At 39.2% G+C, this 13,918-nt stretch overlaps 3 protein-coding genes across 4 annotated transcripts in view; all 3 read right to left on the bottom strand.

The window, feature by feature from the left end:
* The window catches only part of epyc (epiphycan), a 12,789-nt gene extending 11,904 nt beyond the window's left edge, over positions 1-885 (bottom strand). The window contains exon 1 of the mRNA XM_008315527.3: positions 584-885. The gene's annotated coding sequence lies outside the window, so the exon portion shown is untranslated. The remainder of the gene's footprint in view (positions 1-583) is intronic.
* A 1,299-nt stretch (positions 886-2,184) lies between these two features.
* kera (keratocan) lies at positions 2,185-7,651 on the bottom strand. Of its 2 annotated transcripts, XM_025057848.1 has the most exons (4): positions 6,849-7,651; positions 4,857-5,009; positions 3,028-3,908; positions 2,185-2,929 (listed from the first exon to the last, which is right to left on the bottom strand). In XM_025057848.1, the coding sequence occupies exons 3-4, from the start codon at positions 3,887-3,889 to the stop codon at positions 2,760-2,762; spliced, it is 1,032 nt and encodes a 343-aa protein (XP_024913616.1). In that variant the 5' UTR covers positions 3,890-3,908; positions 4,857-5,009; positions 6,849-7,651; the 3' UTR covers positions 2,185-2,759. The 2 variants fall into 2 exon arrangements, with proteins under 2 accessions (XP_024913616.1, XP_008313745.1); XM_008315523.3 differs by lacking the exon at positions 4,857-5,009 and having other exon boundaries at positions 2,186-2,929; positions 6,849-7,650.
* A 3,206-nt stretch (positions 7,652-10,857) lies between these two features.
* lum (lumican) overlaps positions 10,858-13,918 on the bottom strand; it is a 4,626-nt gene continuing 1,565 nt past the window's right edge. The window contains exons 2-3 of the mRNA XM_008315526.3: positions 12,875-13,755; positions 10,858-12,336 (exon numbers count right to left, since the gene is read on the bottom strand). Of these exons, the coding sequence (XP_008313748.1) occupies positions 12,182-12,336; positions 12,875-13,748 (1,029 nt within the window). The 5' untranslated portion in view covers positions 13,749-13,755 and the 3' untranslated portion in view covers positions 10,858-12,181. The remainder of the gene's footprint in view (positions 12,337-12,874; positions 13,756-13,918) is intronic.

The following is a 13,918-nucleotide window of genomic DNA, read 5'->3' as shown; positions in this document are numbered from 1 at the left end:
GATATCCAGCAATTCTCCTTTTTTTTTTTTTCTCCCCCCAAAAAGCCTTGAGCAAATTTGACAAACGTCCTTGAGCAAACGCAGACCAGTGAATGTGTACGACGAGACACGGAGGATTCTGCAAAGTGCAGGAGAATGAAAAGTAAATGATGCACATTTTGGGAGTTGACTGCAACTCCCATGTATTTTTTCAACGTTAGTAAGATTTTCACAAGTTTTCCTAAGTTGGAAGAGATGCACAGACTCCAAAAAATGTTACAACCAAAATCCTCATCATCCAGGATGTTATAAAAACAGCAACCACCTGTTGGACCTTTGCACCTGACCTACAACTACCGAAGCTCTCGAAAAAACCAAGCCAACATTTTCTAATCTTCACCATCGCTTCTGACTTTACAACAAAGTCATCCCTGCTGTCCATGTCAGGTACCCGGAATTCTACAACTCTTTACCGACCATTTAATCATTTCAATCAACTCAAGCCCTGGGGCGTTTGTGCAGGAGCTAATTGATCGTCAAATCCTGCCTGAGATTATACCAGAGAATGATGCAACACAATGACAGAAGGAGCGGGAACACTTACCTCTGTCCCTTGCTTTCCCGAATGGCCTCGTCAGCCGTGATGGAGATGCTGAGGGCTCCGGGATTTGGCCAATGGTGAGAGGTCGTACAGGGTGCCTTGAAGAGGGCGGGTATGTGTGTGAAGCCTGTGTGTGTGTGTGTGTGTGTATGTATGTGTGTGTGTAGGTCTGTGTGCTCTGGCAGACCTGAGTGCCCTGCCGCTTATGTGCGAAGGTAGGCACTGAGACTGATTGGAATGAGGCAGATTACTTTTGGTCACTTGGAGTTGCACCCACCCCACGGTGTCTTAAACACACACACACACACACATAACAACCCCACCACCAGCCCACCCTTATGACAGAACTCCTACAAGAGAATCCTTTATTTTTACAAGAGTGCAGTTCAATTGGCCTGGGATATTTGTCCGACTTTTCCTGGGGTGAAGCTTTGGCATTGCTTTCATGTATGGGGGAGATCCATATCCACCGGGTCCCTGGACACAATGGGATCTCTGTGAGGAGCCTGTGTTAGCATGGTGCTGAGAGGAAGTCCCTGCTTGGAGAAAGGCCTCTGCCCTCCCTTTCTGGTTGCTGCTAATTTCTCTCTGCACTTGCTGGAGCTATTCTGCCGTAACCTCAGATCTGGATTAAGCTGAGAGATCACTGGGTTTGTCAGACGAGTCTGACCTCTATAAGTGAAGCGAAAGGACGGACAGAGGATACTTCCCTTTCAGGGTACCTTGAAAAAGATAGAGAGTCGGGGACACACACACAGGAAGTTGGTGGCTGATCTCACCCTCCAAAGTGGGTCACATCTGGCCACAACTTTGTCTCAACCTGCCCACCTCTCACTCCTGTGGTAACTCTAGACCTTTTGATGAGTGAGAGGAAAGGGACTATTAGAGGGACGGCCAGAAATCTTTCTGCACCACCATAAACTAGGATTTAGACTCCGGACGTTTGTTTTGTTTTTGTTTTTTGTCTTGATGCATTGATGGATGTGCAGTTAGTCCGACAGAGTGCATTAAATGGAACTCGAGAGTTCATTTTGATAAGTCATTGATAACAAGACATAGCAGACTACTGGGACACTCGAGACTATAAATAAGGGGCGTACAATAGTGTTGCGTAAAACCTAGTAATTTAGTGCATCAAAGGTGTCTTTGTTTTCATGTTCAGTGTAGTTAAATCCAAGACTGAACAAAAAACAGGTATCTTCAGGTTACTTTCTATTTGAGATTACTGTAGCTGACACAGAGAAAGAACAAAAAAACCTTATATAGCGCAGGGTTAACCGAAATATATCTTAATACAAACAAAATCTAACTAGAAATAGGTCAAAGTTAAAAAAAAAGGTTAAGATTTTAAGACTTGGTCAAGAGTGAAGCTACAAATGATCCAAAAATCTAAACCTAATACTCATTGATTTAACTCCTAAAATATTTAAATCTGCACAGATGTGCATATTAATCCTGTTAATCTCCCATGGATACCTGATCACATGACAACTAAAAAGTGCTCCTATTGGCTACAGGGCCAATGGGGCACTGACCATGTTTATTGTTTAGTATTGATTAGTTTGATATGGTATTAGTGTCAAAGAAATAAAAAGACATTTTAATTTGAAATTTTATTAAAACCTGAATCCGTATCACCTAAATATCTAGCTTCATATTCCAATCTTTTAATAATTAAGCACAATTTGAATGATAGTTGGAAATTATTTATAAAGAAAATATACCATGCATGCTATTGGACTCTAAGATAGCTCCCTTTGAAAACCCCAATTCAAAAAATACTAAATATAAATAAATACCTACAGTACATTAAGACATCAGTAAAAAAGATCAGATTCAAAGTTTGACTAACGCTTTGTCTGACAGTTAAAGATGGTTTCCCTGAACATTATGTCTGAATCCTCAATAGACTAACCTCAACTAAAAAGAGAAAAGAAATACACGTAACAGAAATACTTTTTTTTTTCTCAATTGTCTTGCTAAATTACAGCAGGTAAATTTGATGTATTTCCATCTATCATTTATACACAGATGGTAATAATGGCATAAGGCACAACTAGGGGTCAACGGAGAACTGGTTTATTTACGTGGGTCCACAAATGTCCTGGTATCGAGCCTTCAGGACTCAGCAGTGTTCATGTTGTTGTTCAATCTTACCAGCGACAGATACAACTGTTGTTTAGATGACAATGGACCTCAGCAGACGGAAACACATGATGACATCCATCGAAATCGGCGGCTTGATTTCGTTGCCGTCCAGTCGCAGGTAACGCAGTCGAGGAACACTTTCATTGATGGAGTCGTCAACAGTGTCGATGGACACAGGGCAGAGGATGGATCCAGTTACATCTGCGGGAAAAACATAATTGAGGTTATACACTTAATAATGGATTTTTTAATTTTTTTTTTTCAAAGGGACATTTTTTTATAGACCAACACTGACTTACTTCTGATTTGGTTGTGGTCAAGGTAAAGGTGTTCAAGATCTGATGAAATCATCGGCACCTCTGTCAGTTGGTTGTGGGACAGTTGCAGGTCCAAAATACTAGAGACATTGAACACATTTTTGGGAATTCCACTACTGCCAAGCTTGTTGTGGTTGAGCCTCAGAAACGCCACTTTGGGCAAACCTTTGAAGTAACCTGCAGGGATCTTCTCAATGCTGTTGCCGTCAAGGAACAGCTGCGTCGTGGTGGCTGGTAAACCCAGAGGCATACTGGTCAGCTGGTTCTTGGCCAGGTTGATCTGTACCAGATTACTGAGACCTTTTAGGCTCACCTCAGTCACTGCATCGTCCATCAGCTTGTTCCCCTGAAGGTCCAGAAGGTTAAGCTTATCCAGACCCATGAATACCCCAGCAGGGATCTTGGAGATACGATTCCTAGAAAGACGCAGTTGCTCCAGGCTGGCAGGTAGTGGGGAGGGCACGGAAGATAAGAGGTTTTCATCTATGTACAGGTGCTCCAGTTGAGGCATGGCCTCCAGGACACCTTCCTCTACTCCTTCGTTCGTGATCTTGTTGCGGTTCAGGTTCAACCAACGCAGCTGTGTTGCATTACGAAGTGCATCTGCCGACAGCACTTCTATCATGTTGTTCTGCAGGTAGAGATACCATGTGCTGGAAGGGATCTTAGGGATACTCTTGAGACCTTTGTTGTCACAGTAGACCGCATGGGGAAAGTTGGGTGGACAGTGACACTCCCGAGGACAGGCCTCGATCTGGGACATGTATTCTTCATATGGCATGTCCTGGTTGAGAACTGGTAGAACCAGACAGAGGACGTAGAGTAGACTCAGAAGAAGTGCCATCCCTTTATACAGTAGGTAACTGAAACAGAGTAAATTACATATAAGCTCATCAATCGCTAGGTATGAAAACACACACCGATAGCTGCAGACAGATCATGGCTTCATCCTCACAGGTCAGTACTTTGCCTGCGAGCAACAGATTAGGCTTCAAAGACAGGATGTAGCTTTAAAGGCATTAGGATGGCTTGGGTTCAGATTTGGTGACTTTGCATGTCAGAGCAGTTCTTATCCAGATTTGTCAAATGTACAGGGCTGTGAACACTGCACATCTTTAAGAAGTAGTAGAAGTACAGTATAGATTTGTACAATGGGTTTAAAGTTAATGTATAAAAGCTGGGGTTGCCTGAACAGATAGTTAGCATAGCAACATTTGCTTATTTTTACATTGAATGGACCTCATGGTGCAACCCTAACTCTCGCAACCTAGAACCAATGAAACATAATTGAAAATACCAGTATTTTAGTTTAGTTTCTCGCAACCTAGAACCAATGAAACATAAAATGAAAATACCAGTATTTTAGTTTACATACAAATGTAAATGGGCTGTCATTTAAAAAAGTGCTTCTGCTTCTGAAACAGTTTGTCCAGTTGTCATGTAGAAACCCTTGGAAAGTTTTTTCCATCACTCATCCAGTCAACAACATAGAATGAAATGCATAAAGAAGCCAAATGAAGTGTTTGACACAAAATACAAGTCGAATATTAAAAAAAAGGATATAATCATCCAGGATTAGGAAAGCATAATGAATTAAAATACAAAATTCAAAGATGTACTAGATTCCTCTCAGTTTCCATCTGGTGCTGGTTTAGATTTTTTTATTCTCTTTGCTCAAGATTTGTCTGGAACTGATTTCAGACAGGCTACGATTATTCCTCGAATGGGCACAGATGAAAAGACTCACCCGACACACCTGTCTTAGAAAGGAATAGGAAGGAATGCCAGTGTCTGGGAGAATCCCACCTTACCTTAATGGTGGGAAGGTCTCTCGTGTATTTCTTCCTGTGTATGTGCTCTATGCTGCTCCTCTCAGCTGTATTTGTAGCTGTGGCTCATTCATTCGGTCTGTGCCAGCCTGTCAGTCTTGATGACACTAAAGCTTCTCTCGGCCGTTCAGACGTCTCAGAGATCAAAAGATCATAATCCTATAGCATAGTTCACTAAGCCCACTTAGTGCCTTAGACATGACCTACTAAGAAGTGGGCTAATGTAAAACCTACATCTTTGTATTTTTTAAAGTTAAAATAACAGGAAGTGACTATAACTGAAAAACAACATTTCCATTAAGGAAGAATATTCTGATAAATGTTTTTTTTTTTAATTTGTTAAGTTATATTAATACTGCAATTAACACAGTTTTATATCAGATGTTTATTTTAAGAATTCCATATATAAAAATATACCATGAACACGAATAATTACAGTACTTTTCCAAATTTTTAGGTCAAATCTCTGTATTTTTTTAAAATAATTTTTATGGTAACTTGATAACTTCCCAGCTGCTGGGGTATTTGAGTTTTGTTTTTGTTTTTTTAGAGTGCAGATTTCCACATGCACCATGAGGTATGGTCCACAAGTACAGGATTCTTTGTGAGACATAGATAATGGCCTTAAAAAGAAGGTCATTGTTAATCTGGGGGGGTCTTGTTGCATGCTAACCTAGCATCATGCCTCCCTACAGTAGCTAGTGTCAGGATCAGTGACCTTACGCAAGACTGTATTAATTCAAAGCCATGACGGCCGAGGTTTTACTTTAGCAGGATAATCCCTTGGTGTGCGGATGGATTGAAACCACACTTCATTGGTGAGACAAGACCATTAGGGAGTTCCACCTGTGTTTGCCAAAGAGCCTTGATAAGAGACATGAGTCCTTTTCACATGTCCACAGTCTTACGCAGACAGATTCTATTCCTGACAAGGTTGTAGAAACTGTACGTCACAAAGCTGTTTCATGTTGTCTTTCAGAACTAAATGTTAGGATCTAATCATTAATTCCAAACTAGTCAACTAACCCTAACTGATAGCAACTCCACCTTCAGCTATTTCATTTTAGGTACAGAGTATAATTTGGTTCTTGTTTTGCTGGCTAAGATGTTGCTAAGTTTCTATTAGCTATATTTACATAAATGTAAATATATAATAATAATGTATAAATGTATGGGTTTGCTCCTTTTGTAAGCATACTAAGCTTATGATGTTGATAGTTGAATAATATTAAAATGACTTTTACTTAAGTTACACCGTTTGTATGTCACATTTTATTTCTGAATTAATAATAATAGTCAGATTTCTGATATCAGCTGAATCCAACATGTACGGTTTGCAAACAAAAAAAAAACACGCAGTAATCTGTCTGACTAAATCAACACACTTGCGGAGGAATATGATAGGGCTAATTTCCTGCCAGACACTTTGTTTCAGTGCCAGTTATGTTAATTACACCACATGACTATATTTGTATTTGGGTTTTTGTGGGATTGGATCCCAATTGAAGGCTCTGCTGAATCTATGATTCCATGACAGCGATGGTTTTGGAGGAGTTAGCATCCAGAGACGAGACAATGGCAGTGTTTAAGGATAAGTATTGTTTTTAGAAAAAAAAAAAACAGGTCTGGCAGTACGTTTGACTTTCTAAGAGATGTGTCATTTTGAAACCACTGCTGTTTTCTCCTCTGCTTCACTGATTTCTAGGTGCAAACTTGTTTGTAAAACAACTTTAACCCTGCTAATTACAAAAATGCTGATCTCAGAGTCGATGTTCAGAACTGACACTCATAAACCAGGCTGATGGCTGGCAACAAATCAAATATGGTAAAACATAAAGTAAAATATTTATTTATATTATACAGTACAACTTTACATTTTTTATAGCTACATGTTTTCTGATGCATTTGACAACTTAAAAAAAACAAAACCATTTTTTCTACTCCTTTACTTTAAAAAAATTGAATAAACTTTACCTTCTCTCCGGCTTCTGTAGGAAACAACGTCAAGGCTGACGTTCTACCACGGCTTTGGCCTCCAACAGGTCTTCTCCTGCTGACCTGGTTCTGGTTGCACCTTCTACCTCTGGGGAACTGGTGGTAAATGAGAAGCTTCGCAGCTGAGAGCAACTTTCAGAGTTTGTGTTGTCTACTTTTCTGCCAGCCCATCTTTTTTCTTTTTTTCCCCCTGCTTCTTCTTTTGTTTGGAAACTGAAGTCATCTCTGTGATGTCATGGGGTTAAACTGCTGCCACCTCCCCACCCTGGGGATGAGAGCCTGACCTCTTTACTAGCATGTTGAAGTTCAGAGGCCTTGGGTGGGTTTATTATCCTGTCAGGTGTCTTCACTCAGACAATTAACGTCCAGGTTTTTCCACAAGAAGCTTCAGTTCTATCAATCAATATCTTCTTTTCTTTGTACTTTGTTTTCATTATTACTGACTTGGGAATGTAATTGTGAAGTGCCTCCCAGAAGCACTTTGGTTTGTTGTGGTAAAACAGAAGCTTTAGACCACAATTAAGTTAATCTGCATAGTGTTTACAGTGATTCATACAGCAAACATCACACAAAATCTGGTCTGAGGACCCAGTTTTGCACATGGATGAGGCTAAAAAAGTCCATGTTCTTTTTTTTTCTTTTCAAACTTCTTCATAAAATACATTTTTCTAGCATGTCTTTAGAATTTAACTTATCTGGCCAAACCAATCTTTACTCGGTTTGTGCTAGTACCAATACTAACATACATTAGGGCAGGGGTGTCAAACATACGGCCCGGGGGCCAAAACCGGCCCGCTAGGCAGTTCAATCCGGCCCACTTGATGAATTTTGAAAATGGAAAAAAAAAAATACACACAAATACTTCATATACTTGAATATCATGATATTTTTTTTGGTGAAAATTAGATTTCATTACATATAAATGAATATTAATAAATAAACAATATATGTCTTTAAATGAAAATAAAAGAGAAAAACATTGTTAATTATAGTTAATCATGTTATGTTTGTACTGGTCCGGCCCACCTGACGTCTAATGACGTTGTATGCGGGCCGTGAACCAGAATGAGTTTGACACCCCTGCATTAGGGGTTTGTTATTTATTTGTTTTTTGTTTTTTTACTACTTAGTGTTCATATCCTTTAGCTATTTTCCATGATCATGACCATTGATATTTCTTAAACAAAAGTCTAGCTATGTTCAAAACCATTTTTTCAAATTTATTTTTGACTATTTATTAGCAATGCCTTAAATGACAATGTAGATACAGATCAGGGACAGCGGACACTAACTGGACAGACACAGAATATTAATAAAACCAGATTAACAGAAGCCAGAACAGCTGCTCTTTAAAGTCCAGCTGTCAGCTGAAACAACTGATTATACTTTCACCATCCCAACTCAGCACAAGGATGTGAGGCTGAAAGTTTCTATGAAGGACTTTATTGTCTGGACACAGACAGCGGCAGGAGCGTAGCTGTGGATTTTTAATAAGAGGCACTCTGGAGAAAGAGGAGGAAATTGTCTGAGATTTGGAACAGGTACAAGAAAGCCTACAAAAACATGTGAAATGTAAAAAAAAAATAAAAAAAATGCTTGAATAAGCACATATCAAGTTGTAGAAGCAGTGTCAGTGAATAGATGACTATTATTTTTACCTCCTGGCTTGTCTCACATTTATTTAGGCACCACAAGATAGAAATAGTACTTATATTAGATGGTAAAGGGAAGTAGAGGTTTAAAATGACCTATTACTTAATGACAGACAGAGTTCCCAGCTGACTCTCGTTTTCATAAGTGGCTCCAATTGAACGTGTAGCTGACTCTGACATCTGGCTGTAATAACAGACACCTAGTCCCAATCGAATGGGACATCTGGGTAGAACTGACATTATGACCAATTACCACAAATCTAATCAAATAACCTATTGACTCTGAATGGTTTCTGAAAATAAGAGACTGTTAGAAGCAGGACTGAGTCATTCCAGCACATGTGGCCAACATTTGGAGTATTAGTAAGATAAGACTTTATTCATCCCACACCACAGAACTTCAGTAGTAGTAGTAGTAGTAGTAGTAATAGTAGTGTATCCATGCTAATTTACAGCCAACCAAAACCAGGATTGCAGTTTTTAATATTCCAATCATTAAAAAAAAAATCTACTACTACTAAAATACAGGAGCTTTTTAACGATTAGTTTTAAGTTAATAAGTAATTAACTATACGACCATTTAGAATCATGAGAAATTTTAAAAAAAATTGTATATAATAAAATATATATGCTTACAGACACGGTGCTCAACTCTGATGTCCGGTGACCGCCGTTAACGTATCCATTTCCGGTAACGACGGACGTGTGAACAGGCCCACGCAGTCTCTTGTTGTCACGGCGCCGCTCACCGGCTCGTGTCCCCCGTGTTTTCCTCCTCAGGTCCCGGGGCACCTCGAGTTTCTCACGGGGCGACCTCCGCAACGCTTCGCAGCGTTAACAACTGACGCCGTTGTCAACGCTTAGCCGTTAGGACTGCAGAGCGCTAACACTGGTTTAAATATCGGCATTAGCTGTTAGCGCTACGGAGCGCTAACCCCACCTGTGAACTGTTTTTGTGCTAAACCTAACCCAGGGACGTTGTTACTGAACATGTGTGACTGCTGGATGATGTTGTTTTATTTGCCAGCAACACAGGAAGTTCTTTCTACCTGCACAATGGACCAGCAAATAAATAAAAGTCACTACGGCCACATAAAAGATGTCCGCAGTAGCACAAGGAAGTCTTTTTACCGCCATTTTACCGTAATGTCGGTCATGCTTCTTTAAAATAAAATATCTTTCAAAATAAAAGTACTGACCCATATAAGCAGGATTTAACATTACATTAAGTCCGTCACACATAGACTAGTGACAATGCTGTACTCTGACCATTTCCGTTAGCTCGGAAATGGCCTAAATCAATGATTGTGGCTCAGAATTTTGTGGAGAGTTTTTTTTTTTACCTTTCTTTTAAATTCACAGGGTTGTTTTGTATGTGTGTGAACTGTGAATAAAAGAAAATCTAATCTTGATTCATTTTTGTTTACTTATTGATTAATTGTTTTTGTATCCCTGAAAGACAGAAAGAAAACAAAATGAAAAGAAAAATCGACAAAAGTGCAAGAATTTGGGGGAAAAACGTTCATTGTTGATATTTTAGTCCCCAAAATTCCCCGTACTGTCAGAAAATGCCCCAAAATATCCAACCATGTGGTTAATGTTGAAGAAATTTTGTCAGTAGTTAATCATATGTCATACTAAAATAAAAAAAAAATAAAAAAATCAACCACAATTCAAACGCTGTATATATTTTGATCACACAATGGCAAAAAAAAAAAAAAAAAAAAGTCATATCTTGGTATGTCAAAAATTGACATTTAGCTACTGAAGTTTCAATATACACTGTTATAATTTTTTTTACTAACCTGTATTTTAAAAATGTTGAAAAATGCTTTAAGCATCTCAAATTTAGGATTTTGGTCCAAAGCAATTGAGAAATTACATAAAGATGTTTAATATACGATTATGAATAAATTAATGAAAATATTTTTTATTTAAAAATGTGTTCAAATCAAAATTCCCCAAAACACCTTAAGAACCATTCACCTCCCAACCCCCATATCTTGTGGTGCACCCCTGTTTATGCTCTGTTATAAAACAGGCAAACTATGATATATTCCCATGCCTTTTAAAGATCTTCTAAATTGTTCACCATTATATTATATATTTATAGTAATACAAATGTCAATGTATGTAAAGGCATCTTTGACTATTTTAACCACATTTAAATGAAAAAGGCAAAGAGCCTGTGGGCCACATCAAACCTGGCCAAATTCCCAGGATGGGTCCGTGAGCCCCACTTTGGATGTACTTCACCTAAGATGTAGCCTTTTAGTCTTCATTACATTGCTGCTTTGGCAGTGTTTTAAAAATCTCATACAAATATCATACAAATACTTTGAAAACATAGTTTATTCAACTGTTGTTTTTGGTTTCCCCACAGTAGATCCAAGAGCAGTTACTGAGTCAAAGGCCAAACAGGAAATCACTTTAAAATGACAAATAAAAACCTAAACAATAACGGGAGATATTCTAAAAAAACAGAAGGAAAAAATGAAAACAAACAAAAAAACACACACACTGTAGATCCAGGAAGAACACGTGAGCAACAACGTACCAATGAAAGCACCTTAACTGCAAAAGCTGTACTTTATTATAAAAGAATGGTACCATTGGATGCATGCAAGTAGGTAATGGAAAAGTTTACAAATACAGCAAGTGAAAAAAATAATAATAATTAAAAAAAATGAAGAAACATTCTTTCATGATTTCATAACGTTGGGTTCCAGGTGTTTATCAGTACCAACGTATATTTCTATCAAAAAGACGTCAAACGGTGGGACATCATGTCATACTTGCTTTAAGACGTTAGATATAAAGTAGGTTAAAAAAAAATATAACAGAAACAAGATATAAACACACGTTAAGATACTGACAAATTAGACTGCAATGTAACTGCTATTTTACAATTTGATCTCAACCCTCGATGGTACTGTGAAGCCATGAGGAAGAGAAAATGTTTTTTTTAACTTTTTCTTTAAATGGCGTCTTTACATTTCATCCTTTCAAAAACATGCCGTCAATAAAGGATGTTGAATTTATATTTATTTTAATTTATGGTACATGTTGACCAACTGTATAAAATTTCTTCAGATTTCATTCAGTCTATTTTTAAGAGATCCAAACGTAATGGGTACGTAGACGGTTAACTTCCCACAATCCTCACTTGCTGATCCTTTGCGCAGCAACGGACGACTTACTGTACCCACATTATATTACACATGCCTTACACTGAACACAAAAGACGGACGACAGACGGACACTACAACTAAAGTCAGACACTGGAGAACTTAAGCTCTCGGCCTCTCCATAAGATCTGTATACTACTTCTTCTAATACTAGTCAGGAATGTTTCTAGTGTGTGTTGAATCAAAGCACTTAAAGCTTTTCTTTTCTTTCTTAAATTCATATCACTTTACGTTTTTCGTTCGTTAACCTGATCAGTTAAAGTTTGTATCTTTTTTTTCTCTACAATTTGGCTATTCATATTTATAGACAAACGTAAAATTTGACTTGTGTTTTTCCCATTTTCATCTGTTTCCGATTTAATCCAGTTTCACATATATTCCAGATGACATTATCAATGGATCTCTATCAAAATCGCTAGGATACGGGATTCCGCAAGGCCTTTTTGGGTGTCGTGTGGCGTACGGGACGTCCTTATTCAAACATGATGTCTGAGGCTACGCGCAGACACTCGGAGTAGTTGACGGGGAAGCTGTTATGTGTGACGTTGTTGCCGTCCAGGCGCAGGTGTCTCAGATGGGAGAAGCTCATGGGTGTGATGTACTTGCAGAAACTCGCCAGGTTGATCTCTGCAGAGATTTGCAAAAAACAGGTCAGAGGTCAGAGGTCAAAGAAAGTTAATTAAAAATAACCATGTGCCCTGTGTCTGAAACATTTATCTGTTATTCTATATTTTTGGCTAACTGGGGCTATTTCTGGTTTGCAATTAACAATTTTATTAGCATTATTTAAGCCTGAATCGTTTCTTTTTTCACAACTATTTTTCACTACTTATTAGCATTTTGTTGCTTAATCTTTGTTGCCAACTTTGAGCTATTTCTTAGCTAACAAGCTAATTGTTGTAAGGCTACAGAGCCAGACTATGTCTCTGCTACACATTAGCTCGGCTTTGTATTTTGTGCTATGCTATGTTTTGAAGCAAGTCAAACTAGCTTTGTGGCATTTATTGCTAACTAGCTGTGGAAGGCTAGCTCAACATCTGATGCTAAAAAAAAATTTCAAACTCTGTTGGGTGGTTCTGTCTTTTTACTTTCATTATCCAGGGGGCGTTAAAAGCTTTTATTGTGGTAATTTTTATTTAATTTAGTTGTAACAAGTGCCACTCACTGCTGATCTCGTTGGCCTGGAGGTAGAGTTGCTCCAGCTGCTCATTAATCTCAGGGATGGACTGCAGCTTGTTGAAGGACAAGTCCAACTCCACCAGCGACGACACATTGAAAACTCCGGCAGGGATTCCTGAGTCCACCAGCTTGTTGTGGGAGATCCTCAGGTACTGCAGGGCAGGCAGCTTGTTCAGGTATCCAGACCCAATGCTGTCAATGTCATTATAGTCAGCATACAGGACTTCAAGTGAGCTGGGGACACCGGCCGGCAGCTTCTTCAACTTGTTGTGGCTCACATCCAGGGACAGCAGCTTCTTGGACCCTTTGAAGGCACCGGAGATGGATTCTGAGGTGAGCTGATTGTTCTGAACATTGACGGTGGTCAGATTTTCCTTGTCAGACAGGAGTCCTGAAGGGAATTTTGTCAACTTGTTATGTGTCATCCTAATCTCATCTAGGGACTTTGAAGAAGGGATGATGGGCTCCGTGATGTTGTTGTAGCTGAAGAACAGTTTCTCCAGAGCACTGAGCTTGTCGATGGTTCCCTTCTCTATCTTACCATTGGTGAGCTGGTTGTGATCAAGCACCAGCCAGCGGAGGTCAGCAGTAACGTTATCGAACACTCCGGCCTTGATCTCTTCGATCTGGTTGTTCTGGAGGTAAAGGTACTTGATTCCTGTTGGAACTATGGGAACGTACTTGAGGTTGCGGCTGTCACAGTACATGGCAGTGGGGAAAGTGAACGGGCAGTCACACTCTTGGTGACACCGGGGCCTTGGGGGCTCTGGTGGAGCAGCAGGCGCGTATTCATAGTCATAATACTGGCACAGGGCCACACTGACCAGTATGGCCAGTAGGGGAACACGTAGAGGAGACATGGTTCTCCTGGGGGAGGAGTGAATGAGGAGGCAGAGAAAACAAGAAATGAAGCAGAAATGGTTAGAAGAAGCAGCTCATAGAGTGTCAACATATTTAGCTTTTTTTTTTTTTTTTTTTTTACATTTTTTAAAAAAATTGAAAGAGATCTCCGGGGGGCCCTCCCTCCTTT

This window comes from Cynoglossus semilaevis, chromosome 8, assembly GCF_000523025.1.
Source record: "Cynoglossus semilaevis isolate Cse_v1.0 chromosome 8, Cse_v1.0, whole genome shotgun sequence".
NCBI lineage: Eukaryota > Metazoa > Chordata > Actinopteri > Pleuronectiformes > Cynoglossidae > Cynoglossus > Cynoglossus semilaevis.
Note: the sequence above shows the minus strand (reverse complement) of the source record. Positions and strands in the feature narration are given on the sequence as shown.